The 24694-nt window shown below is 51.2% G+C and overlaps 1 protein-coding gene across 3 annotated transcripts in view; it reads right to left on the bottom strand.

The window, feature by feature from the left end:
- Positions 1 to 7351: 7351 nt before the first annotated feature.
- The window catches only part of EBF4 (EBF family member 4), a 55294-nt gene continuing 37951 nt past the window's right edge, over positions 7352 to 24694 (bottom strand). Inside the window, exons 8-18 of one of the 3 annotated variants that reach the window (XM_032606953.1) lie at positions 16782 to 16863; positions 15881 to 15998; positions 15649 to 15782; positions 15430 to 15556; positions 13812 to 13900; positions 13622 to 13687; positions 13347 to 13524; positions 13064 to 13252; positions 9741 to 9938; positions 8414 to 8489; positions 7352 to 8175 (exon numbers count right to left, since the gene is read on the bottom strand). In XM_032606953.1, the coding sequence (XP_032462844.1) occupies positions 8419 to 8489; positions 9741 to 9938; positions 13064 to 13252; positions 13347 to 13524; positions 13622 to 13687; positions 13812 to 13900; positions 15430 to 15556; positions 15649 to 15782; positions 15881 to 15998; positions 16782 to 16863 (1252 nt within the window). In that variant the 3' untranslated portion in view covers positions 7352 to 8175; positions 8414 to 8418. The remainder of the gene's footprint in view (positions 8176 to 8413; positions 8490 to 9740; positions 9939 to 13063; positions 13253 to 13346; positions 13525 to 13621; positions 13688 to 13811; positions 13901 to 15429; positions 15557 to 15648; positions 15783 to 15880; positions 15999 to 16781; positions 16864 to 24694) is intronic. The other 2 variants (XR_004345982.1, XM_032606952.1) reach the window with 2 other exon arrangements.

Below are 24694 nucleotides of genomic sequence, written 5' to 3'. Positions count from 1 at the left end.
AGTGAGAGACTGATTTGCTTTTGTTCTTGTGTTTTTCCCTCCCCCTCTCCCAGAAGGCATTAGAAGGTATCATGACAGGGTGAAGTACTGAGGTGGTCTTCAGATCTCTGCATTTTGTTTCCCAGAAACCTAGCTTCTTGAAGAGAAGTGGGGAAGGTGAGGGCCAATGGGTACATTCTGGGAGAGTAGCACAAAGAGAGAAAGAGATAGAGATAAAGAAAGAGAAAGAGACAGAAAGAGAGAGAGAGAGAGAGAGAGAGAGAGAGAGAGAGAGAGAGAGAGAGAGAGAGAGAGAATGGGGCTATATGTTAACAAATATTATACCCTGGGTAAAGGAGACATGGAAGTGTACCATTAAGCATACAATTAATGCAGTTAATGCAGTGGTTTAACATTAGACATATAATGAATGTAATTCAGCACGTTAACAAAATAATGGAGAAATTCACATGATTCTCTCAATGTATGCACAGAAGCATTTCATAAAATTTGGCATCTATTCATAATTAAATTTTTTTTTAGAAACTCAGGAATAGAAGGATGCTCTAAAACCAAACATGATACTTAATGTTAGAAGTTTACCTTTCAAGATCAGGAGCAAAATAAAATTGCTCACTAACACTACTTCTAATTAACATTGTATTGAAGGCACCAGTGATGTATTTTGGCAAGAAAAGGAAAGAAAAGAAATAAGGATTGGAAATGAAGAAATAAGACTGTCCTTTACAGATGACATAATTATCAACTTAAGAAAATCCAAGATGGGACTTCCCTGGTGGCGCAGTGGTTAAGAATCCGCCTGCCAACGTAGGGGACACGGGTTCGATCCCTGGTCCAGGAAGATCCCACATGCCGCGGAGCAACTAAGCCCGTGCGCACAACTACCGAGCCCATGCGCCTAGAGCCCGTGCACCACAACAAAGAGTAGCCCCTGCTTGCTGCAACTAGAGAAAGCCAGTGTGCTGCAATGAAGACCCAATGCAGCCAAAAAAAAAAAAAAAAAAAAATCCAAGATAATCTATGGATAAAGTATTACTATATGTGAGCTAAGCAAGGTTGCTGAATACAAGGTTATTGTACAAAAATCAACTGTATTTCTATAAACCCACAACAAATAGCTAGGAAGTGGAATTAAGAAAATGATATCATATATAACAGCATAAAATAATCAGATACTGAGGAAAAAATAAAAGATGTGTAAGACTTCCACACAGAGGCCTATAAAATACTGTTAAGAGAAGTTTAAAAGATTTAAATAAATGGAACAATACATAATATTCATAGATTGAAATTTCAACATTTTAAAGATATCAATTCTCCATTAACTGATCTATAAATTCAATACAATCTCAATGAAAATTCAGGAGGCTTTTAAAGGATTAATAAATTGGGCTTCCCTGGTGGCGCAGTGGTTGAGAGTCCGCCTGCCGATGCAGGAGACACGGGCTCGTGCCCCGGTCCGGGAAGATCCCACATGCCGCGGAGCGGCTGGGCCCGTGAGCCATGGCCGCTGGGGCTGCGCGTCCGGAGCCTGTGACCCGCAACGGGAGAGGCCACAGCAATGAGAGACCCACGTACCACACACACACACACACAGAAAGAATTAATAAATTGATTATAAAATTTAAATGGAAACGCAAAGGACCAAGTGTAGCTAAGATAATCATGAAGAACTGAGTTCGACAATTTGCTGTACTGGATATCAAAACGTACTATAAATCTAAAGAAATTAAGATAGTGTGGAATTGCTATAAAGGTAGACAGAAAGATCCGTACACATATGGAAACTTAATTTATGATAAAGGTGCCACTGACTTGCAGTGGAGAAAAGATGGTCATTTTAATAAATGGTGATGAACCACTTGACTATCCATACAAAAAATAAATAAATAAATAAACTTGACCCCTAGCTCACACCATATATAAAAATCAAAATATCTTCTTGGTAAGACAGGAATAAAGACACAGACCTACTAGAGAATGGACTTGAGGATATGGGGAGGGGGAAGGGTAAGCTGTGACAAAGCGAGAGAGAGGCATGGACATATATACACTACCAAACTTAAGGTAGATAGCTAGTGGGAAGCAGCCGCATAGCACGGGGAGATCAGCTCAGTGCTTTGTGACCGCCTGGAGGGGTGGGACAGGGAGGGTGGGAGGGAGGGAGACGCAACAGGGAAGAGATAGGGGAACATATGTATATGTATAACTGATTCACTTTGTTATAAAGCAGAAACTAACACACCATTGTAAAGCAATTATACTCCAATAAAGATGAAAAAAAAAAGAAATTATAGTTTCATGGAACAGACAGAAGGAGGTATGCTAAGTTAACAAATGCTTTTTTTTAAGGGAGAAGTGGGGAGTAAGAATCAGAAATACCTGTTACAATTTAATACACTAAATGTGGCAATAAATTATAGCTACATAAAAAAAATATCTTCTTGATTTGGGGGTAGGTGAAGATTTCTTAAAAGGATACAAGAAACATTAACCATAAAGAAAAGATTGATAACTTAGACTACATTCAACTAAGAAATTCTAGTTATCAAAAAATCCCTTAATGAGAGTGAAGAGCAGGGGAGTGTGAAACAAGTGATAGGAGGGCTCTCACGTTGGGGTTGGTGAGAGAGAGCTTGTCTGGTGTGGTGTTCTTATGAACACCAGACTTCAAAGCTGGTGGCTTCAAGGTGGCTCATGCCCTTCGGTCACCCAAAGGGTGTTGTTACCGCGTACTGGAATGGCAGCAGAGGAAGGAAGCTTGTGGGTATACGTGCAGAGGTGTGGACAGGGAGGGGAGGGTGGCCGGCCCAGGCGCAAGAGCGAGGAGCTTCTGAGAATCACTGAAGAGCCTGGCTCTTCTAGGGGACAAAGACACTGTGTGTGATCTGTGAATTTTTTCCTATTTGGAGAAATCATCCTCGGGAAGAGAAAAGAGATTTGGGGGTCCACTTGAACCACCTCAACCATGTTTAATGCTTGCCTCATTCTAAGTTGACCATATGGCGGGGGAAATAGACCTTAGAGGTTACTCTGGCAAACAACTACTAGTTTATCTTCAAGGGCATGAGGCTTTATTTTTTTAACTTTTACATTTAGGTCCACAATCCATCTTAACTGATTTTTGTGAATGGTATGTGGTAGAGGTCAAGTTTCATTTTGTCTTATGAATATCCAGTTGACCTAATGTCATTTACTGAAAAGACCATCCTTTCTGTACTGCATAGCAGATTCCATTTTTCTGGGAGATTTTTCTTTTTCTTTTTGTTTGGCTGCACCGTGTGGCTTGTGGGATCTTAGTTCCCCAACCAGGGATTGAACCCAGACCACAGCAGTGAAAGAGCTGGACCACCAAAGAGTTCCCTGGGAGATTTTTCCTTTTGGAAAAAAATAAGGGCCCTGCCAATAAGGGCAGGAATGGGAAGAATGAGGACGTTTTGCAAAACAGTCAGCAGTAGGGCTGGTCAAAGCTGCTGCTGGGCTTCCCTTGAGTCAGTGAGACCTGTCCACAGTGGGTCCTGTTTGAGCCAAGTACAGCCCCAGAGGCTGCTCGAGGATGCAGGGCACAGCAGCCTGGTTCTGCTGGGAAACATATGTGGGAAGGAAGCAGAGGATTTCCTGGGAGATGCTCTCTCTCTAAAGGTCAAGCAACCAAGTATCTGACCCCCATCTTACTTCCACCCCAACGGCCCTGTGGAAAGAAAGCCCGGCGGTAGGCTGATGCTGGGAAGGGCCCCTTTGTCACCTGGCATCTTGGTACCTCAACTAGAAACAGTCTGAGCAGAATTTCTGTCACCTGGTCCCAGGAGAGGCAGGACCTACAGATGACGGAAAATTCATAAACTTACTTCAACTAGGAAAAACTTCCTCTTCCACAGGCTGACTGCCCGGGGCCACCTCCGGTACGCACTGTTGTGCCCCATCCAGACCCCTCATCTTTACCTCTTCAGTGTACACCTGTCTGACCCCATCTGCCAGCACTGCATCTCTTCCCCTGAGAGCTTTCTCTAGCTTCTGGGGCCTGTTACCACCTGCGAGGCCACCTAGAAGTTCCAGGAAGGTGGTGCTCCCCTCCTGCTGCCCCCGGAAGCTGCTGACCACTGACTGACAGAAGTCGGTGTATAAGTAAGTACACAAGCTCCCTGGCCCCTCAGGTGGGAAATCTCTGAGGCGTGTGTTTTATACAGTTTCCCAGAGTTCCCTGGTGGGATTAAGCTCCAGAAAACTCACAGGAGTGACTTGCTCACAAGTACACTGTATTGGGCTTCCTTACTCTCCCTGCCTCCCTTCCCCCCTCCCTCACTGGTGCTTCCTGAGATTGCCTCCCAAATAAACCCTCTGAGCACAAATCTTTGTCTCAGGCTCTGCTCCTGGGGGAATCCACAGGAAGACAACCTCCATTCCGGGTACATGATGCCACCCTGACTGATATGAACGTAGGCACTGGGGCAAGGTTAGAACTTCCACCACTGGCCTGGGATGTCCAGCACCTGCAGGGGTCAGTCCTCATGAACCAATCAATCCTGTCTTGTCCACAAGGCCTCAGGACTGTCACTAGGCTAGGACCTGGTGATATGCTAGCATTTAGGGGCTTCCCCGGTGGTGCAGTGGTTAAGAATCTGCCTGCCAATGCAGGGGACAAGGGTTCGAGCCCTGATCCGGGAAGATCCCACATGCCGCGAAGCAACTAAGCCCGTACGCCACAACTACTGAAGCCTGCGTGCCTAGAGCCCGTGCTCCGCAAAAGTGAAGCCACCACAATGAGAAGCCCGCGCACCCCAGTGAAGAGTAGCCCCTGCTCGCCGTAACTAGAGAAAGCCCATGTGCAGCAATGGAGACCCAATGCAGCCAAAAATAAATAAATAAATATGCTAGCATTTACTGGGCAGTGGGTTCTCCACACAGATTTATGTAAGATCAAGACCAAGCTTCTGCTGCTCAGTTTAATATCGTCCTGAGTCAGGACGGCTGGATCTATGGAGAATGGTGTCCCTTTCGACTAGAGAATGTTGCAAGCCCAGAGAGCTGTTCTGGCTGTGAGGCCCAGGAAAAAACGCCCTTGTTGCTTTGCTGGAGTTGCTGCAGATCCAGATGCAGACCCAGACTTGGCTGCAGGCTTGTCTGGTACTGACCCATGACTCATGGTCCAGTTTCACTCACTCCTCACTGATTTATTGGCTACAAAATGACCTGGTGTGATATTTGCCAGATTTGGTTAATAGTTTTCATCTCAAGTGGTGGCCCTGACTAGAGACTGTGTTAAAAATGATTTTGTGACCCTGGTGGGTCTGTGGCATAGAACTGTTGGTTCTACTTGTTCATACCCCCTCAGACTCACCGCTCCAGAATTTGCTTACAATATCCTACAACAAAGTCTACTGATGGCTTTTTCTCTGCAGGAGACACAGGCAGGCCAGAAGGGTCAGAGAGTTAATCTCCTGGGAGCAGCCCCCAGACAGTGACAGATGAGGGCTGGAGGATCAATATCCCAGATCCTCTGCCCCCTTGGGTGGGAAAACCCTGAGTTATGTTCTACACTGTCTTCCAGAGTTCTCCAGCAGGGAACCTGTCTCGGGTTCTGCTTCTTGGGGAACCAAAACCAAGACATGCAGGAAGAACACTGTGTTAGTCAGCCTGGGCTGCCATAATAAAATACCATAGACTAGGCAGCTTAAACAAAGAAATTTATTTTCTCATAGTTTCAGAAGCTAGAAAAGTCCCAGATCAAGGTGCAAGCTGATTTGAACCCTGGTGAGGACTCTTCCTGACTTGTAGGTGGCCGCCTTCTTGCCTGTGTCCTCACATAGTGGACAGAGAGCTCTGGAGTCTCTTCCTCTTCATACAAGGACACAGTTCTATCAGATTAGGGCCCCACTCTTATGGCTTTATTTAACCTTAATCACCTCCTTAAAGGCCCTGTCTCCAAATATAGCCACAAAGGCAGAGGGGTTTGGGCTCCATGTATGAATTTTGAGAGGACACAATTCAGTCCAGAGCAAACATCACAGTGATTAGCTCTGCCTGCTGTGGATGAGGGAGTGGGCAGTATTTATCTATCTACCTACCTCTCTCTCTCTCTCTCTAACCTGCCACACTGTGCTGCTTGCGGGATCTTAGCTCCCTAAACTGGGACCCCTGGAAGTGGAGGTGCAGAGTCCTAAGCACTGGACCGCCAGGGAATTCCCAGGAGTGGGCAGTGTTGACTCAAATGGTGGCTTGAGGACAGTTGTGAGATCTACGAGGACAAATATCACATCTTATTTATACGAACCACGGCACCTGACCCCTTCCAGGAACCTGCATCTGGTACAGATTAGCGCTCAGCAGATTATCAACCTGGGAGGGCCCTGGACTGTGGAAACTGCTCGGAGCCTGAACGGAGCAGGGCATGGCTGGCAGGCTTTGGGGCTCTGCAACACAGGCTGAAGGCAGGAACTGAGGGGAGGCCAGGCGAGCACTGAGAATAAAGCAGGATTCTTAGGTAGGAGGCTATCTCATCGCGGGCCCCGGTGAGATGAATCCCAGGTATTGGCAGGAACACAAGAGAAGCAAGTGGAGGCCTCTAAAGGACAGGGCCAGTCTCTCTGCCTTGGCAAGTATAATTTGTCCAGAGGGCTGCAAGGCATGGGCTCATGGGTTGGGGAAGGACAGGTTTCCAGTGGCCAGAGCAAAGGACTGCTGTCAGGAGGAGAGAAAAGGAAGCTTGAGGCCTGGAGTTGGACCCTGGGATCTCTGGACAGTGCATGAAAAAAGTGGCTTCCAGTGCCAGAAAGCTAGACCTTTGGGGTCTAGGGAACACGTTTCAGGGAGAGAACTGGGATTCATCCCAGAAGTTGGGTAGATGAGCCTGGGAATCTTGCCTTTCTACCACCCATCCTCCAAAACTCTGAGACAGGAGAGCTGGAAAGTGCCTAGGCCTGGGAAGGAGGGAGGAAGTTTGGGGTGTCACTTAATCAGGCAATCCTAGGAGCCAAAATTTGCCCCACCCAGCAGCCTCCAGTCAAGAAGGATTTCACTTCTGAGCCTCTGTACATCTGGGTAGTATTTAGTTGGCTCTGTTCTGGTTCCCAGCAATGTCCTTCTGACACCCCCAACCTTGGTCCTGCTCAGACAGCTGGGGGACTGAGTCCTCAGTGCCCAGAATGGGCTCCCAGCCAGAGTTCTCAGGGCTGAGCCCGTGTCCTGGGTCTTCCCACCCCTCCCCAAACCCCCCAACTCAGTACCCAAGAGCAGATATGGGGCAGGGAATACTTGCTCAGTTGAACTCTGATGCTGTTGAAAAAGTCCAAGGTATAAGAAGGCTGCCCAGGGGCATGGTTTAGAGTTGCAGAGCTGCTGAGAAAAGCAGACCCACACCAAGGAAGCAGACAAAAGAGGCTGGGTGGCCACCTGCACCTGTGTTTATTGTTTTCTCCAACCTCAGCAGAGCAGAGTATGAGACCAGGGGCAGCTGGACTCGTTCCGTGGTTCTATGGGGCCAGCCAGAGTCATCTGTGTGTGGGGCCAGAGTCCATGAGACATCCACTGAGGGCAAGATCCACAACCAGGGGGCCTGGCACCTCCTCTTCTGCACCCTTCATGCCCAAAGCCCCCACCGGGATTCATGATGTGGCAAGCATGAGCGCTCAGGACTCAAAGGAAGTGGGGCAGCCACAGAATCAAGTGGCTGTCAGAAGCTCCATGGGAGCCTAGGCAGGCCTCCTGAGGCTGCTGGGCACCACCCCTTGTCCTGGAGAGTAGTTGGGATGCCGGGATGGTTGAGATGGGTCAGACGCAAACAGGACCTTCCCAGGCCACCTCTTCCTGAGCTCCTTATCATACTCCCCATCCCATGCTCCTGTCACCAGATGCCCTTGGTCTGCACAAGGTCCATCTCTTCCAGAGGAACCGACCCAGCAAGTGAGGTCAGGCATCCAGCACCTCCACGGGACGCTCTCCTAACAAGAGCATCAGCACAGTGCTGGGGCTTCCAACCAGCCTCAAGGGAGGTGAGAGAAGTCTGTGGGACGGAGGGGCCCTTGAGCACAGGGAGGAAGGCCTCTCCCTGTTCAGGCCTGTGGGTTGAAGTCTGCCTGCAGCCCTGGCCCTGCATCTGTCTGTGCTGCCATCCAGGGCATGGGCGTGAATCCTGGAGGGACCACTAGTCCGGGCTCAGTGGGGACAACACCTGTAGACCTGGTGGGGAGAGGAAAAGATGAAGGTCCTGTAGGAAGGCTGGCTGCAAGGGGACAGGAAGCCACTTCTCGCCTCTTGTTCAGCCTGGGCCACTGGGCTGGGCTATGTGGCCCTGACAGCTGTCTAGATGGGCCCTGGAGAGGGAGACATGGACCCCAACACCCCATCCCTGCTAAAGTCTTTTGGAGAGAGCCCATCCAAGGTCAGGAAGGGAAGCAAGACTCAGCAAGAGACCTACCGTAATTAGGAGTACGCCAGGCCCTGAAGCCTCCGAGCTGGAGAGTGGAACTTGTCAGAATCTTCAAAAGGCTGGTCTGCAGTAACCAAAGCAGGGGAGCCATAAGCCATGTGTAGCCTGTGCCCCTCTCGACTGGGGGCAGCATGCAGGACATATGGCACTTTTTGAGGGCAGAACTATCAAGAGCCTTGAAGGTAGTCAGCCACCCCCAGTCCTAGCCTAGGCCCAGCACTGCAGACAGTTAGGTGAGGTGTGCCCCCCAGACCTCTTAGGAGGTACAGCCCCAAGCCCTTGACCCCCTAGTTTCTTCAATCGAGAGACATGACTCTGGGCTCTTCTTCCCAGCCTGTCTCCTTCAGAGGGCCTGTCTCAAGGTGATGAAGCAGACGGCCATGTATCAGGACAGCAAAGGGAAGAGGTCAGCCTCCAGGAGTACAGATACCTAATGCAGCGGTAGCAGCATGTCTTCCTCCCACACCCCCACGAAATTCATCACTTCCATCACCCTTGCCTCTTTCTAACCCCCTTCCCATGGTTTGCTGCAGGAGAAACTGGTGGCCTTCTGTCCTTCCTATTCCCTGCATTTTTAAGCTCCAGACACACTTAGGTTAAGAAAAATTATCCAAAACTTGGAAACAAGGCTAAATATAACTGTGTTCCACTTTGAATTATCCTAGAGCATCATCTAACAAGCCCACCCCAAGGGTCATCTTATTCTAAGGGATGCAAGTCTTTTTGACTTGCTATATATACTACTGGTTAGAACCCAGGCTTTAAGTTGGATGTTGACTTGGAGGAGATTGATAAATGGCAAATAACAATCATTTCACTAATGGGCTGCAGGAGGGGTGACCTGGTCTCAATTCCCTATCTGTAAAATGGGGAAGGTGAAGCTGGGCTAAACCTTATCTAAGGTCAGTCCCCCTCCATCCAGCAAGTGACCTGGTCTCTCACAGTGGTGTATGCTATCCTCCAGTGGACATAGGGAGGTGCAGGTCAAAGGCACGCAGCCCACGGTGGGGTTTTTCCAGCTCTGCATGTTGGGTCTTTACTCTGGCCTCTGGATGAGGCCTTGAAGTGGTTTCCAGACCTTCTCCAACTGGTACTGTTGTCTCCTTGATGGTCCAGAGTGAGACCGTCCCAAGCTATGAGGCCCAGGGAAGTGGGGTCCAGATGGACCTCCTTGAACCCCTGCGGAGCTCCCTCCTCTGCAACCCCCAGGGAGAACTGGTCACCTGGCTTGAAGCTCTTGTGAGATGTGGATGGAGTGGGCTGCGCAGGCCCAGCTGCTCTGCCAGGTTCCAGCGAGGCAGCACGGAACACTCACCTGGAAGCCCCTCTCCATGGGCTCTGGGGCAGGCCTGGGGTGGGGAGCTGGGTGGGCGCAGCACGGGGGCGAAAGCACTCCTCTGTTTGACAGCGGAGATCATGTTGACAGGCGAGAAGGAGAAGACGCTGGTGGTGGGGGCAGCCGCCGGGAGGGACATAGAGGAGGCAGCGGCCAGCGGGGGGCTAGAGGGCATGACTCCAGGGCGGGGAGGGGCAGGCGCAGCAGGGAAGGCGGTGGGAGACACAACAGGGAGACAGCACCAGAGTGAGCAGCTCGGTTGCTGCCCTGGCATGAGAAGTATGCCCTGTGCGGGCTGCTGACCTGGGTGCCAGGCTCAGCCCAGACTGGGGGCTGTGAGGGTCCTGGGGAGACCAGTACAGGGTAGAGTCTGGAGGCAGGCTGGGAGCCTCTGGGGTTGCGGGCTAGCATTTGCCCTTTTGGGGGTTCTGGAGACCCTTTCTTAGCATTGGAGATGATAGGGTCAGATGAGGTTAAAAACAAACAAACAAAACCCAAAAAACGAAAGCAAAACCAGAACATCCAACAAAAGCAGATACTGAGAGGTGCCCGCAAAGATGAGTCATGAGCAAGAAGTGAAACAGGTTAGGATTCCTGCTGAGAACCACTGGGATTCTGAGACACTAAGAAACACTGACGGGCCCTGGGGCATCAAGGTCAGAGTCAAAGGTCAGGGTTCACAGCAGAGCTGGGGCAAGTGGCCAGGGACGAAGTTTGGGGGGTACACATAGGCTCTTGTTATAAGGCCCCTCTGTCCAGGATCACAGCTCACACAAGAACCCTTACTCCCCCCACAAATATGTTCCCTTTACCAATTACACTCCCCCCAACCCCCGACACTTTGTTCTCTTCCAGCTTAATGCAGGTCCTCATCATATTCAGCCCTGGTCCTGGAGGCCTCCTGTATCTCCCTCTTCCAGCAGGTCAATTTTAAAGAAAGGTACAGAGATCCAAATCCTCAGATCTTCCTGTTCCCTAACCCCCTAGCCCCCATGGCTGTGGCTTGCTCTCCTGGGAATAGCCAGGGAGCCTCCTGCACACAGCCTTTGCCTGCCCCTCCTTCTTGCAGCCTCCTCTCCTGGGGGCTCCTGCCCAGGGCATCTCTGAATTCCCCTTTCTACAACCTCATCTGAACACAATTCCCTGCCTCTCTCTTCTAAAGACCAATAAGACTGTGATTTGAGTGTTGTCCAGGCAGCGGGCAATGGGATGAGGGTGGGGGTTTCCTGAAAGAAACCAGCAGCCTGAGAAAGATGCTTTTGGTATCAGAACACCCCCCACCCACCCCCTTTGGAACAGTGATGCCTTCAACAGCTGCCCCTGTTCCAAATGTACTCGGCCCCATGGATCACCGTCTCCTTTTAAGACAATGCTGACTGCTAGCTCATGAGGCCCATGGAGCTCCGTGGAGGGCTTGAAATAAATGCCAGAAAATGTACTGTATCTCTCAAGGCCCAGAGCTCACAGCCACATTTTGTAGCTTGGGTAGTACTGGGAGTTGTGGTTCAGTCCAGGGCTGCTGGCGGCTGAAGCAGAAGACAGAGGGGAGGTCCGAGCAGACAGCCTCTGGCAGGGACAGTTCCGGAGGTCATTACAGGCACGTCCTGGCAAACTCAATGAGAATGATGACCACTGGAGCTTCACCACAAAGCGTCGTGCACAAGGGGGAGAGGATGGGGACTAGACAGGACAATCCCACCCGATGGGACTGACCCTTAGGCCAGCCCAGGGTGTCCCCAGTTGATGCTGGAGTGAGGCTTAAGCAGCTGTAGAACTCTTGATCTCCTGGCTGAACGGGAAGACCCCGGGTGGCTGGCTTTTGCCCACTGGGGCAGTGTGTTCCTCCACTGCTGACTGCTGTGTGTGCGGTGGAGAAGGGGGGCTGGTGTTCCAAACTCCACCAGCTTCGACCTGGGGGGCACCCTGAGAGAGGTGGTAAGAATACTTTCCAGAACTGAAGGGAAGTAGGAGCAGTGGAGCCTGGCCTGAGCAAAGGGGAGACAGGAGTCTTGGTGGGGACACCGGAGGGTCATGGTTTGTGTGGACACCAGCAACATGGGGCTTCTGGTCCCAAACACTGAGCCCATGCCAGAGGTAGAGAGCCAGACTCAAACCCACAGCCAAAAAGAGCAGTACTCAGGATGTAGGCCATGGGAAGGAAGGCTAGGCAGGTGCCAGATATGTTGGTCTTCAGCAATAGCAAACATATGACAGGGGACAGGCGAAGGAATGGCAGGGAAAGCCTTCTTGGCCAACCTTCCCCATTCCTCTGGCACGACAGTGTCTCCCAGGACTCAAGGTGCAATCTCTCTTACAATTGATGGGGGAGGCTCCTTGTATGTGAGCAGGGGTGGAGCAATCCCCCAAGCTGGGTGCTTTAAAAACACATCTGCTGAATAGCTAAGCTGTAAGAACCTGCAGACAGGCTGTTCTGGAATTTGCTGTTGGAAGGAGGGACTTGAGGGCAGTGCATGGTAAAAGCATAAACGCCCCGTCGCGCATCCACCCAGCTCTGAGCCGCCCACCCCAAGAAGCCAGACAGAAGACGGTTAATGCCCACAGCCAGTGCTGGGATGCAAATTCACACACGCTTTCTGAACTGCGTCTGGGCCCTTTATGCACAGTGGCACATTCAGGTCTGAGAACAACCCTAGGCAACAGGTGGTACTGATCCGGTTTTACAGAGAGGAAACTGAAGTGAAGTAACCTGCTGAATGTCAGACAGCTCCTGATTTGGACAATCAAACTGTGAGTCCAGGTGTCTGACTACACAGAATTCTTGCTCTGCCCAACCAGACTGCTGGGAGCCACGTCTTCCCTCCTCAGGCCCCTGCCTCTCCTGGGGGGCGTGGGGCCAGGTGGAAACCTACTTTTCTTGGGCCCTGAGTTCCCTTGGGCTTCCGGCAGGGGGCACCAGCCCTCCTCCTGAAGTCCTGGCATAAGACTGGAAAGGTTGGCGGTCCACTAGGTTTAAGCAGGATGTCCCCGTGTTAAAGCTCGTTTCAGTAGGAGGGGAAGGCTAGAAGCGATGTGCACAACTGCTGTCAGCAAAGAGAACTAAAAGTGCAAGAAGTGCCCCGGCGCCGGGGTTGAGGGCTGGGTCTCCAAAGGCAGAGAGAGAGAGGTCGAACACAGAGCGGGCTGCCCTTGCCTCTGAGGGCAAGGCCAGGGTCGGTGCTCACGCGACAGGTGACAGGAGCTCCCCCCACCCCTCATAGGCTAGGATGGAGCTGGGCTGAGCCCCATTCTGCTCCCCGGGGCCTGGTCCCTCCCCCACTCCCCGGGAGGCAGGGGACACTCACTGGCGAAGGGCGATGTGGCCGTGGAGCCATTGAGGAAGCTGGGGGACGCGGGCACACCGAGGCCGGCCACGCCCGGCGCCCCGTAGCCGCCGAGGCCAGCTCCGAGGCCGCCGCCGTAGCCACTCTGCTGCGAGCCCGGGCTGGGCGCGAACCCGCGGGGGGACGCACTGCCGCAGCTGCGCGCGTAGCCTGCGGGAGAGCGGCCGTCAGGGGCGCGCGCCGGCAGGGAAGGGGCAGTCTGAGCTGCGCCGGCGGCTGGGAGGGCGAGGGCGGCGGGACGCACCCGGCTCCGGCCCTGGCGTGGCGTCCCCGACGGCAATGGCCAGCGGGCTGCTGAAGGCGTTGATGCCCACGACGGCGGGGTGCGGGTGGCTGGGGGCCAGGGGCCCGAGCGGCGCGGGCGCGCGGGGGGCGCTGTACAGAGCCTCGGCCACGTCTGCTGCGCGCTTCAGGAGGAGCTCCTGCGAAGACAAGAGCGGGCACGGCCGGGGCAGCCGCGGGCACCGGGAAGCGGGCAGCCCCGGGCCCGGCGCGGGGAGGCGGGCGGAGGCGCCATACCTGGTTGCCGCCGGGCACTCCGTACAGGGCCTCCGCCAAGTCGGCCGCCCGCTTCAGCAGCACTTCCTGGGGGCAAGGAGGAAAACAGCCGGACGGAGGGGCGGCCCCGGGGGCGGCAGAGGGGCCGGGAGCCGCCTCTTCTCCCCTCGGCCACCGGACATCCTTATCCCCGCCCCGCTCCTCTGAGTACCTTGGGCAGCCTCTCGGGGTCTCCGGGGTGTCTGGGAATGACTTTCTGTAGCCTCTGGAATCCGTAGTCAATGGTGGGCTCATTCAGGGCTGGGGAGAGGGGCGGTGTTTGGAGGACGCCCCTCCCGGCACGGCGCCAGGGCAGGGCCAAGCCCGCCAGCAACCAGTCCGGGAGCCTTGCTGCAGACCTCCTCCAAGGCCAGCCCAAGCCTCTCGGAAAACTCCGGGCACTCGGGTCAGCGAGGCTCGGGAAGTTTCCTCAGTTCCTTTCTTGCTCATTCATTCAACAAATGTTTACTGAGCCAGCTGCTTGGCATTAACACACATGCACTATACGATCCCATTTGTGATTAGAAAAAAGGCAACTGTATATATATTAGCTTCAGTATTCCTAGGGGCAGGACTGGAAAGTTTTGTCTGCATTTGGTCTTATCAGGAGTGAATTATTTATTATAAAAAAAGAAAAAAAAATACCCAACAGTCTTCATGTATCACAGCTCTGGTGGCCTCTCAGCGGCACCTGACTGTTAGGGGTATGCCTGTGTCCCAGGAGTGGGCTGCCCCACACCCAGGGCTCTGGGGAGGACACTGCAGCCTCCTAACCTGGCTCCCGAAGCCCTCCTCCTCCTCCTCACCTCCTCCTGTAGCCTGGCCCCGACCTATCTTACCAGCCTCAAAGGCCTACCTACCTTCTCCACCTCCAACTCTAGATTTAGTGAATTTCCTTTAGTTTCCCCTAAAATGTAAGGCACTCCTTCACCGGTCTTCGTACTTGCCATTCCTTCTCCGGGGATGCCTTTTCCTCCTCATCTCTACCTCCTTATTCACCCCTCTGGTTCCAGCTTAGCAGTTTAGTCCACACTCGTGCCTGGAGGTTTTCTCTGACAACCACTAGCTCCTCTATTGTGTAACTCTACCCACCCCATGCTGTGTTCCCTGTGTTCCCCCCTCACTCTTATACTAGAGCTCCCCGACAGTAAGTAGGGTCACTACTGAGTGTCCAGTGCCCCTTGAAGGGCTTGGTGAATGTCTGTTAGGTGGGGTGGGGGAATGGGGAAAAGTGCCAGATGGTGGAGGTGGAGAGGATACGGGCCAGTGGTCAGATAGACCTGGGAAGGGGGATGAAGCCACATCTTCAGGAGTAGCTTACACTCCTGTCTTGTGTTAACTTCTCGCCCTGGCTTCATGCAAGGGGTGTGTGTGTGTGTGTTCGTGTGCATGCAACGTGAAGCCTGCGGTGGCTTTGGGGGAACCAAGAGAACCGGGAAGATTTGGGGAGCAGCAAGCTATTTGGGGGCATCTTTGAAATAAATCTCCCTGTGGAGATGTTCTAGACACTGGGGAGTGCAGAAGGTGAAGGGGGTGGGGGGAGTTGCTCTGGAGAATGCTGGAGGCAGAGAGAATGTCCGGGCAGGGCGTCTGAGGACGTGGAGGCCAGGGAAGGAAACAGAAGCACAGGGAAAGAAGGTCTGGAGAGGAGGTGTCCTGGGATGTGGGGTGAGTGCCAGCAGGGGCTTAGGGGGCCTGGCTATTCGCTGACTCCTACACCAGGGCTGGTGTGTGCGGCGTGGGGCTCCATCCCACAACCCTGGGCCTCCCTTCACCCCCTGACTCCTTACCTGTGTAGACAAAGCGGCCGGGGGCTCCCTTGCAAAATTGCTTGGACTTGTAGGACAGGGTCACCTCCACCACCCCAGGGATGTGCCGTGGGGGCGTCTGCACCCGTATGGCGTGGGGCGTGATGAGCTGCGAGGGGAGAGGGGAGGCCTGCGGGTTCTGACCCGGCGAGGGCAGGGTCCAGCCCCAGGCTGGGAGGGAGACCGGCGGGAGCGGCCCACCTCACTCCACACGAGCACGTTCCCAAACACGACCTGCAACCCGTCGAAGAAGTTGTCGCCGATGACAATGACGGTGGCGCCGCCCGTGGTCCAGCCCTCCCCAGGACTGATGGCCTTGATGCAGGGGGTGGCAGCTGGGAGGCAGGAGAGGAGCCAGGTCAGGGGCCCATGCCAAGGTGGGGACTGGGGCTGGCTGGGCCCGCGGCAGCGGGGCTGGCCTGGGGGTCCTGACCTTCGGAGGGGTCCAGGCGGCGCGCCCTGCGGCCATGCTTGGAGTTGTTGTGCACAAACATGTTGTCGGACACGGCCAGCACGTGTCCATCCACGCTCACCGTTGTGGATACCACCACCTGTGGGGAGAGCCAAGGCCAGCCTGGCTGGGGCTTCCAGTAAGGGACTGCTGGGAGGCACTGGCAACTTGAGGCCGGTGGCTGGATACTGGAGTTCAGGGTCACTGGCATGGGGAAGAGCTTCAGCCCCTCTGGAGCTGAGCTGGTGGAAGGGGGACCAGCTGGGTTAGGTGACACCCTCAGATGCACAGTCTCTAGCTGCCCAGGGGAACTGACCTCCAGGAGCCAGAAAAATCAAAAGCCCTGAAGAAAAATCTCTGACTCCTTGGGCAGAGTGGCTACTGTTTTTGCACCCACATATACCACAGGCTGTATCCCTAGCGCTCCAAGGCAGGAATGGGTCTTAGGCAAGTGGGAGTGAGTGTTTTGATGGAGGGGGAGCATTGGCCTGAGAGCCCATCAGCAGGAGCCCCCGCTCTTGGGAGGAAATTGGGGCTACCTCCTTCTCCTCGCTACCCTTCACTGGGTGGGGTGTGCAGGTTGGGGATGTGCTAAGGGCAGCTGCTCTCTGCTTCACGCTATGCAAATTAGCTGGGTTGTTAATCATGTAAAAATGTCACAATTAGCATCTCCTTAAGTGGGACTCTAATGAAGCCTCCCTTGGCAGCCAGCTTAAGTTGAGACAGAGCTGCCCCACCCCCAGCAAGCACCAGGCTCCAAAGCACTAGTCTGTGCAGGGGTCTGTCCCTGGGGCCTCTCTCAGGGTGGCAGGGCCACAGCCGCCCCGGCCGCCCCATCAGGATAGGGCAGGTTTGCAGGGGAGAACTCTCTCCTCAGACCCACCTGGAAGCGGCGCATGTCTCGGGGATTCCCCGCATTCTTTAGGCAGTTCTGGTTGCATTTGAGGAAGAACTTGAGGAAGAACCTGAAACAGTGTGGTCGGTGGGCTCAAGGGTCTGGGGGTTCTAGAAACAGATGAAGATCCAACTGCTTCCTGCCACGCCCTCTCCCAGCAGGGTAACTTCCCCTCTGCCTGCTCACACGAGGCACATACCCCACATGCCCATCCTAAGCTGCACACACACAGGGTACATGTGACACATTCAGTAGACCTGTCCCAACGACAACTTCCCTACACAGAAAATCCCCCACCTCCACAGTGTACAGATCACACAGTGCTTAATTATCTCACAAAGTATATACTCATCACATCTATACACAGTATATTCATCCTAGAGAATACATCCATTATATATACTACATATACCTAGGACTCATGAATTATTATACACACCATACGTAGCAGGTACTTCCACTTACCTGTAAACTTAACCCACACCATGTACGTTTGTCATAGTATATGCCCATCACACACAGAGGGCATCCATATCACATAGTGTATCCTTCCCCCAGAGTACGCCTATCAGCCACAAGATGTTTACTTACAACAGTATAACCATTATATCCACACTGTATACGCCTAATATACTACTACTCACAAGGTACAGCCATCACACATAATGTAGACCCACCACACTCAGGGTATACCTTCACAGAGGCATACACAATATATGCTCCACATCAGGTTGGACTCATCACACACATGTGGTATGCTAATCACACAGAATCTATACCATCATGCACAGTGTGTGCCCATCCTACATAGTATAGGCACAGAAAGAATATGCGTATATGCATTAGTGCACCATTTTTATGTTGTATATGATTACCCAGAATATAGTCATTGCAAATATTGTACCGTCATTACGGTAAAGTACAATGTACTGTATGTAGAGGTCCCCCCTACAACAAATCCCTCTCACACACAATAGACTCCCTGCCCCGGCACATCCCCCGCAAACAGATCTCCCTCATACACATTCTATATCCCTTATACACATAGCAAAAACCTAACCACACAGAGCATGTAGCCATCACATACACATGGTATACCTGTCAGACACACCGTACAGATACACGGTGAATACCTTCTTTTTCACATACGGTAATTAGAAAAAAGCACAGTATATGCAGCGATGTGACTGCTTTTTAGACAAACACATGAGAACTTGATCCTCCAGTCCTTCCGGGCAGTTGATGCAGACGGTGAGGCCTTGGCCCCGCCGCCCCGCCGTGAGGTAACCATGGATAATACTCTGGATTTGTACTCTTCATAAACTCAGGATACTATCAGTAATCTGCCTTCACCCCTACAGGACTCTGTGAGTATCCGGGAAGATGCCCTTTACAAAGCTGTAGTGTGCTGGGCTAAAGTCTGTGGGGGTCCTGGCACATGGCACAGCTTCCTGGGCCGCTCTATAAGCTCCTCCAGCAGCTGCCTGTTTATCAGCCCCCTGGTCTTGAACTCCAGATATGTATATCCATTTAACTCATCAGAGTTGCCTCCAAGCTCTACGAACATGAAATCAGATTTATTACAAGCTCTGAAAGCTTAGTCCCCAAAGAGGAGGTCCCCAAGTTCTGGGAGGGGTGGGCACCACTCCTGGACAGAGGTTTCCCAAGGGGGCCGTCCCTCATTGGGAGCTGGCAGCAGTCACTTTCCTGGAGATGCATCTCCCCTTGCACTCTGCCTGTGACCCCCTCAGCCCCTGTCATATTCCCCCACACAATGGGCACCCTTCTGGGAACTGTTTTTAGTTCCCTTTCCATAGAGACATTACATCGGCACGCATTTTCATCCATAGTGGACACCACCCAAAGAATACTTTCATGTAGTGTAGACCTTCTATACACCCCTGCAGAGCATTTGGAGGTGAAGACACCTCATGTGACCCCAAAAAAGTGCACACTCGTGTAGACACCACACACGTGCCCTCTGTACCCAACCCCACTCCCAAACCTGCAGAACCCTGGGATGTGGCTGGAGATGAGGGCTTTCCAGGCACTGCCTCACTGTGTGGCCTGGGGTAAATCCTTTCACATCTCTGAGATCCTTCCTTATTCATGAACCAGGAGAGTAGCAATTGATGCTTGCTGAGGTCCCTTCCGATCCTGTCTTCATTTCAGCCTCCCAAAGCCTCAGGCTGCTGTTTCCTGCAGGATCCTGGCTCCCCCTGGGGAGTCCCCCTTTTCATCCCCTCCTGCAGCCCTTGCCTGGCAGGTCTCCCACCCCCTCCCTTCCCAGTACAGGTTGCATCTGTCCTTTGGGTCCACACCAATTCTCACTCCCTGTCTGGCCAACCTCTTCTGGCCCTTCTAGGCTTTGGAGACCACCCCTCCCTGAGAACCTCAGGGCCCTGCCGGTACCTCCATCTATGCAGGCCTGTCCTGGGACATTGCAGTTTCTGAGCCTCGTTGGCATTATCTGCAGAGTGGTGTTGAGTAAAAAGCAGCCACACAAGACCTGGGCCTTCTGTGGGGGATACTGACGGTCAGTCCCCTTTTTCTTTCTCCCTGAGCCTCTAGCTCAGAGCTGCACACAGTCAATGCCATCAGTGGTGGAAGAAGGGTGGCTGAAATCTCACCCACCACGAGATGGTAGTCGGTGAGGCTGTGTCCAGCCAGTACCCACCCAGTCAGAGGCCAAGCCGATACTAACACTGCAGACAGCCTGCAGCCCTACCACCAGTCTCAGGGTTGTTAAGCAAAAGCATCTACAACTCGAAAATAAGGCAAAAAGATGACAGTGAGTCCTTTCAAAGTCATTCTGGAACAGTGGTTTTCAAAGTGTGGTGTCCAGACCAGCAGCATCAGCATCACCTGGGAACTTGCTGGAAATGCAGAATCTCAGGCCCCACTGCAGACCACTGAATCAGAAACTCCTGGGGTGAGACTCAGCCATCTGTGTTTTCATAAGCCCTCCAGGTCATTCCGATGCACCCTGAGGTTTGAGAACCACTGCTTTACAGCTGCACTACCCAATATGGCAGCCACCAGCCCCGAGTGGCACTGAGCACTTGAGGTTTGGTTAGTCTGAATTGCTGTAAGTGTAAAATACATACTGAATTCAAACACTTAGGAAAAAAGGAATGTAAAAATATCTCATTAGTAATTTTTTGGTGTTGATTACATGCTGAAATAATATTTTGGATATCTTAGGTGATAATAATATCTTAGGTGAAATGATCACAATTAATTTTACCAGTTTCAATTCGTTTTTTAAAATGTAGCTACTAGAAAATTTTAAATGACAAATGTATAATGGCTTACATCATATTTATATTGGACAGTGCTGTTCCAGAGTATTACGTGGACAAAGCCACCTAAGAGTTAGCTGATTCTCTAGGAGAAAAATCTTTGACTAATATTTGCTATTAATGGGGGCCAGACTGTATAAAGTTAGGTGCTAATTTGCAGAAAACTGATAAGGTACAAATGATTTTTGTTGGGAGAAATAAATAACTTCTGTTTGGTAGAGAAATGAGCCCTAAAGCTTACAATTTTATTGTCCTATGGACATTAACTAGCTTTGTGTCTAACTTGGGAATCTTATTCAAGTATTTTTCACATATCCTGTTTTCTCTCCCTCCCTCCCTCCTTCTCTCTCTTCTCAACTCTTTCCTCAACTGTCTATATCAGTTTCTCTGAGCCTTCTTTGAACCAGCTTTGTCATCCTGCTGGTTCCTTCATTAATAAGTTACAGAAAACCTCAACACACGCTCAGTAATAATTTGTATGAGAATCATACTTCTAACATTTTGAATATTATGCTTTAAAAAGGGTGACTAGCACCCAAAGGGTCCTGTCTTCCAAGGTTAGTCTTGAAATTCTGCAGCACATGGCCTGGAGTTGGGGGATTTCCGTTCTGGTCTAGGAGAACCGGAAGTAGTGCCCAGACCTCTCACTCCTCCCAACAGTGCCTGGCTATCCTCAGCCTTGGAAAGGGGGCTCTGGGCCCTTCTTTCCCCACCGCTGGGAGACAGACACACCATCCACACCTCCGGAAGCTGGAAGGCCAGGGTGGGAATAACGTGAGGACAGTCCAGGAAATTTCTCCACAGGCTGGCACCACAGGGTGACACTTTGTTACACCTTGGGGGGTAGAGGAGAACCCAGAGCAGTCCGGGAAGGATGAGAATGGTGTCGGGAAGAGGAAGGAGGAACAGCAGATCCTTCAAGCCATGTCTGTGCAGAGGACAGATGTGGAGGCTGGGAAGTGGAGAGGGTCAGGTAACCCAGTGGGAAGGGGAGCTGTAGGAGGACACCCTACAGGGACCTAAGGCAGGAAGGGATGTGCACTTTGTTGAGGGCCTGTAAAATCCTGCTTTTCACCAGGGAAGCACCCCCCACATCCCAAACCTGGATGAGCCCTAGTGCCAGTGTTTTTGAGCATCTCCCCTCCCACCACCTAGGGGCTGGAAAAGAGCCTGGGGAAGCCCCCTTTCCCTGGCTGTGATGGGCCACAGCCCACAGGGTTGGCTGACCTGAGGGTGAGCATTTTAGGATGCCCCCTGGGTTGGGGCAATGACCTGTGCCCAGTGCCATCTCTATTGTGGCCTTAAGGTTCTCTGGGGGCACAGACTCCTCATCTGGGCCTCATAGAAAGGTCAAGTGCTAGAAGCTGCCATTAGAATTACTAGAAGAAACCACCATAAATATAAGCATGAGTTACAAATAAAATGCAAAACTATGCAAAAAAATTTTTAAGTGATCCAAGTCTAATCTATTGAGCACTTAGCAAGTGCCTGCAACTCTGCTGAGCCTACCACTTGCATTATCTTATTTAATCCTCTCATAATCCCGAGGTGGTGTGGTGTAGGTCTGCAATCATTCCCACTCTACTGATGAGAAAACCAAGGATCAGCAAGGCTAAGCTACAAAGTCACAGTAGATGCCAAAGTCAGGATACGAACTCGGGACTTTATGAACCACTGATACTGACAAGAGTCATGGAAAAGTCCCTGTAAGTGGGGTTTTCGAGTCCAACCCTGCCCCAGCCACGAGGCTGCCAATGCAGGACAGTGCAGCAAGCCTTCCTTCAAAATCAGCCGTGAGAGGCAGGCTGTGCAGGGACCAGATTAGCCATTTCATGGGGATTTCCTCAAGGTTACAAATTGATCAGGGGTGCAAAGGAGAGACTCAGGTCCTAGTTGGGGCCTTTGGCTATTGTGACAGCTGCTCTCAGTCTGAGAAGATTTTCAGGATTAAAGATCAGGACTTTAAGATGAGTCAAGAGTTGATCATTGTTGAAATTCAGTGAGGGACAGATGTGGTTCATTATTCTATTCTGCCTATATGTTCAACATTCTGTATAATAAAAAGTTCAATAAATAAAAGACCAGATGAAGAGCTCTGAACAGTGGTCATCCAGCTAATAAAGCATGTAAAAGGTGGAAGTTATGCATCACGACTGATGCCTATGATATAAGTGAAAGATAAGAGCAGTTCACCCACACACCTACCTTGCCACATCCTGAACTTAGTCTAGCCTTCCTAATCATTTCTATAAATGCTTTTTATTCCTCCCTGTAAACACAACTCAGGATGAAATTAAAATGGACTTTCCTTGTCAATGGAATATTCCATACCAAAGAAGCAAATGCTGGATTGAATATGACTCAAGTGCAAACATGTGACTTGCACATAACTTCTCAGGTGTGACACCATTGCACAAGGAAAGCTCCCCTCGCAGAGTGCTTTACTCAAGAGACACTCAATACATAAGGAAAATGTGGAGGTGATGGATGTGAGTCCACTGTTAAACTCTGGGTTCTCAGGGGGTGGAGAGCAGAGTGGGATGGAGCTGCTCTTTGGAAGGCTGTGCCCAGGTATCATGGTGGGTTGGTGCCTGCCTGGGTTCCCCCACTCGCAGCTCCTGTGAGTGTTGGCTATTAAAGGGCTCACAGCTGGGGAATTCCCTGGTGGTCCAGGGGTTAGCACTCTGCCCTTTCATTGGGGGGGCCCGGTTTCAATCCCTGGTCGGGGGGAACCAAGATCCTGCAAGCCGCGTGGTGTGGCTAAATAAATGAATAAATAAATAAATGGCTCACAGCTGCCCCCAACTCGAGAATTATCCTCAGCCAGAAGCATATGCTCCTCACCAGCAGCCCACAACCAAAGAAAGACCGACATCACAAGGAGGACCAACTCTTAGTACTATTCATACTCAAACTCCCCAAAGGATCAGGCTGAAGCTAGACTCCAGCTGAGACTGTCTCCTTCCTAAGCTGCTTCTCCTGCCCGCTCCTGCTTCCCTCACTTCTTTTCTCCCTAGAGCTCTCCTCCAATAAATCACTTTCACAAGAATCCCCATCTCCAGCTCTGTTTCTAGGAATCTCATCCTAAAAAATCAGGCACAGAACTTTCACCAGCTTTTCCCTTCCTACATCACTCTGAGATACTTACTTAGAGCTAAAATTATGTTTGCGCTTCCAAAGAGAAAGCTGTTAGGAACTGAAAGAGCTGGGCTGAGCCCAAGGATGCTTGCAGCTACAGGCCTGTCAGGAGCAGGGAAACGGAAATCTAGATCACAAATGCGGTCTGATAGAACTTTTCCAAAAATGATATCCACTAGCCACAGGTGGATTTTCTTTCCATTTTATTTTATTTTTAAAAATTGTTTATTTTTTAAAATTAATTTTTATTGGAGTAGATTTACAATGTTGTGTTAGTTTCTGTTGTACAGCAAAGTGAATCAGTTATACATATACATATATCCACTCTTTTTTAGATTCCCTTCCCATTTAGGTCACCACAAGCACTGAGTAGAGTTCCCTGTGCACATGTGGCTTTTGAGCACTTGAAATGTGGCTAGTGTGACTGAGAAACTAAAATTTCAATTTTTTTTTTTTTTTCCGTGACATACGGCTTGTGGGATCTTATTTCCTTGAGGAGGGATCGAACCCAGGCCCTCTGCAGTGGAAGCAAAGAGTCCTAACCACTAGACCACCAGGGAACTCCCTCAATTTTATTTCATTTTAATTAATTTAAACTTAAATAGTCACATGTGGCTCGTAGGCACCCTATCAGACAATATAGACCTAGAAAGAGGAAGAGCTGCAAGAGGTACGTGGGTTGGAGCAGGTGTTCAAAGCAAGTGTCCTATGAAGGCTTTGGGAAAGAAAGCAGATTGAGAGCAAAGGGCAGAGTCAAACTAGAAATTTATTTCCAAGTGCAAAGTTGGCAAAGCAGCCTGTGGTGGGGAAATGGGGAGGGGGGTCCTCCTAATTTTCACCCCAAAGGGCCTCGCCTTTGGGCTCATGAGCCTCAGATGAAATGGAACATCTGGGACAGGGTCTGTGCTCTCCACTGTTTTCATTGTCTGCTGCTCTCTGTCCCCGGCTCAAGGACAGAGAAGGATACAGATTGCTGGACCATTCACTCACTCAACAAATCCATTAAAAAAGATGTATTAAACACCTTTTATGTCAGGCAGTAGACTCCAGAGGTGAAAAAGATCTTAAGGAAATGACAATCCAGCAAGAAAGACAAAAACTCAAAGTACAACCAGGAAGATAGAACGGTGGGCACAGCAGGATAACTGGCCAATCTGCGGCAGCCACTCTGGCTGGGAGAGGTGGAAGAAGTCCTAGAAGTCGCACGTGATCTTGGGCATTTTGGGTCTTGGAGGACTCGGGGCTTTTTTCCTTGAATAGAAGTAGGATGCAGGAGCCCTCCATGCAAAAGGAATAACAGTCCTGCCAAGAGGTAGGTGGTATGCATGGTGCCCAGTGGTGCCTGACAAGACTGAGGAGGGCAGCTATGGACCAGAGCTCTTGGGGGATTGGCACCAAAACATGCAGGATTTGGACCCTGTGGGTGATGGAGAGTCAGCAGGAGGTGCCTTATATTGGCTG

This window comes from Phocoena sinus, chromosome 15, assembly GCF_008692025.1.
Source record: "Phocoena sinus isolate mPhoSin1 chromosome 15, mPhoSin1.pri, whole genome shotgun sequence".
Classification (NCBI taxonomy): Eukaryota; Metazoa; Chordata; class Mammalia; order Artiodactyla; family Phocoenidae; genus Phocoena; species Phocoena sinus.
This window is presented reverse-complemented; position numbering and strand designations above follow the sequence as displayed.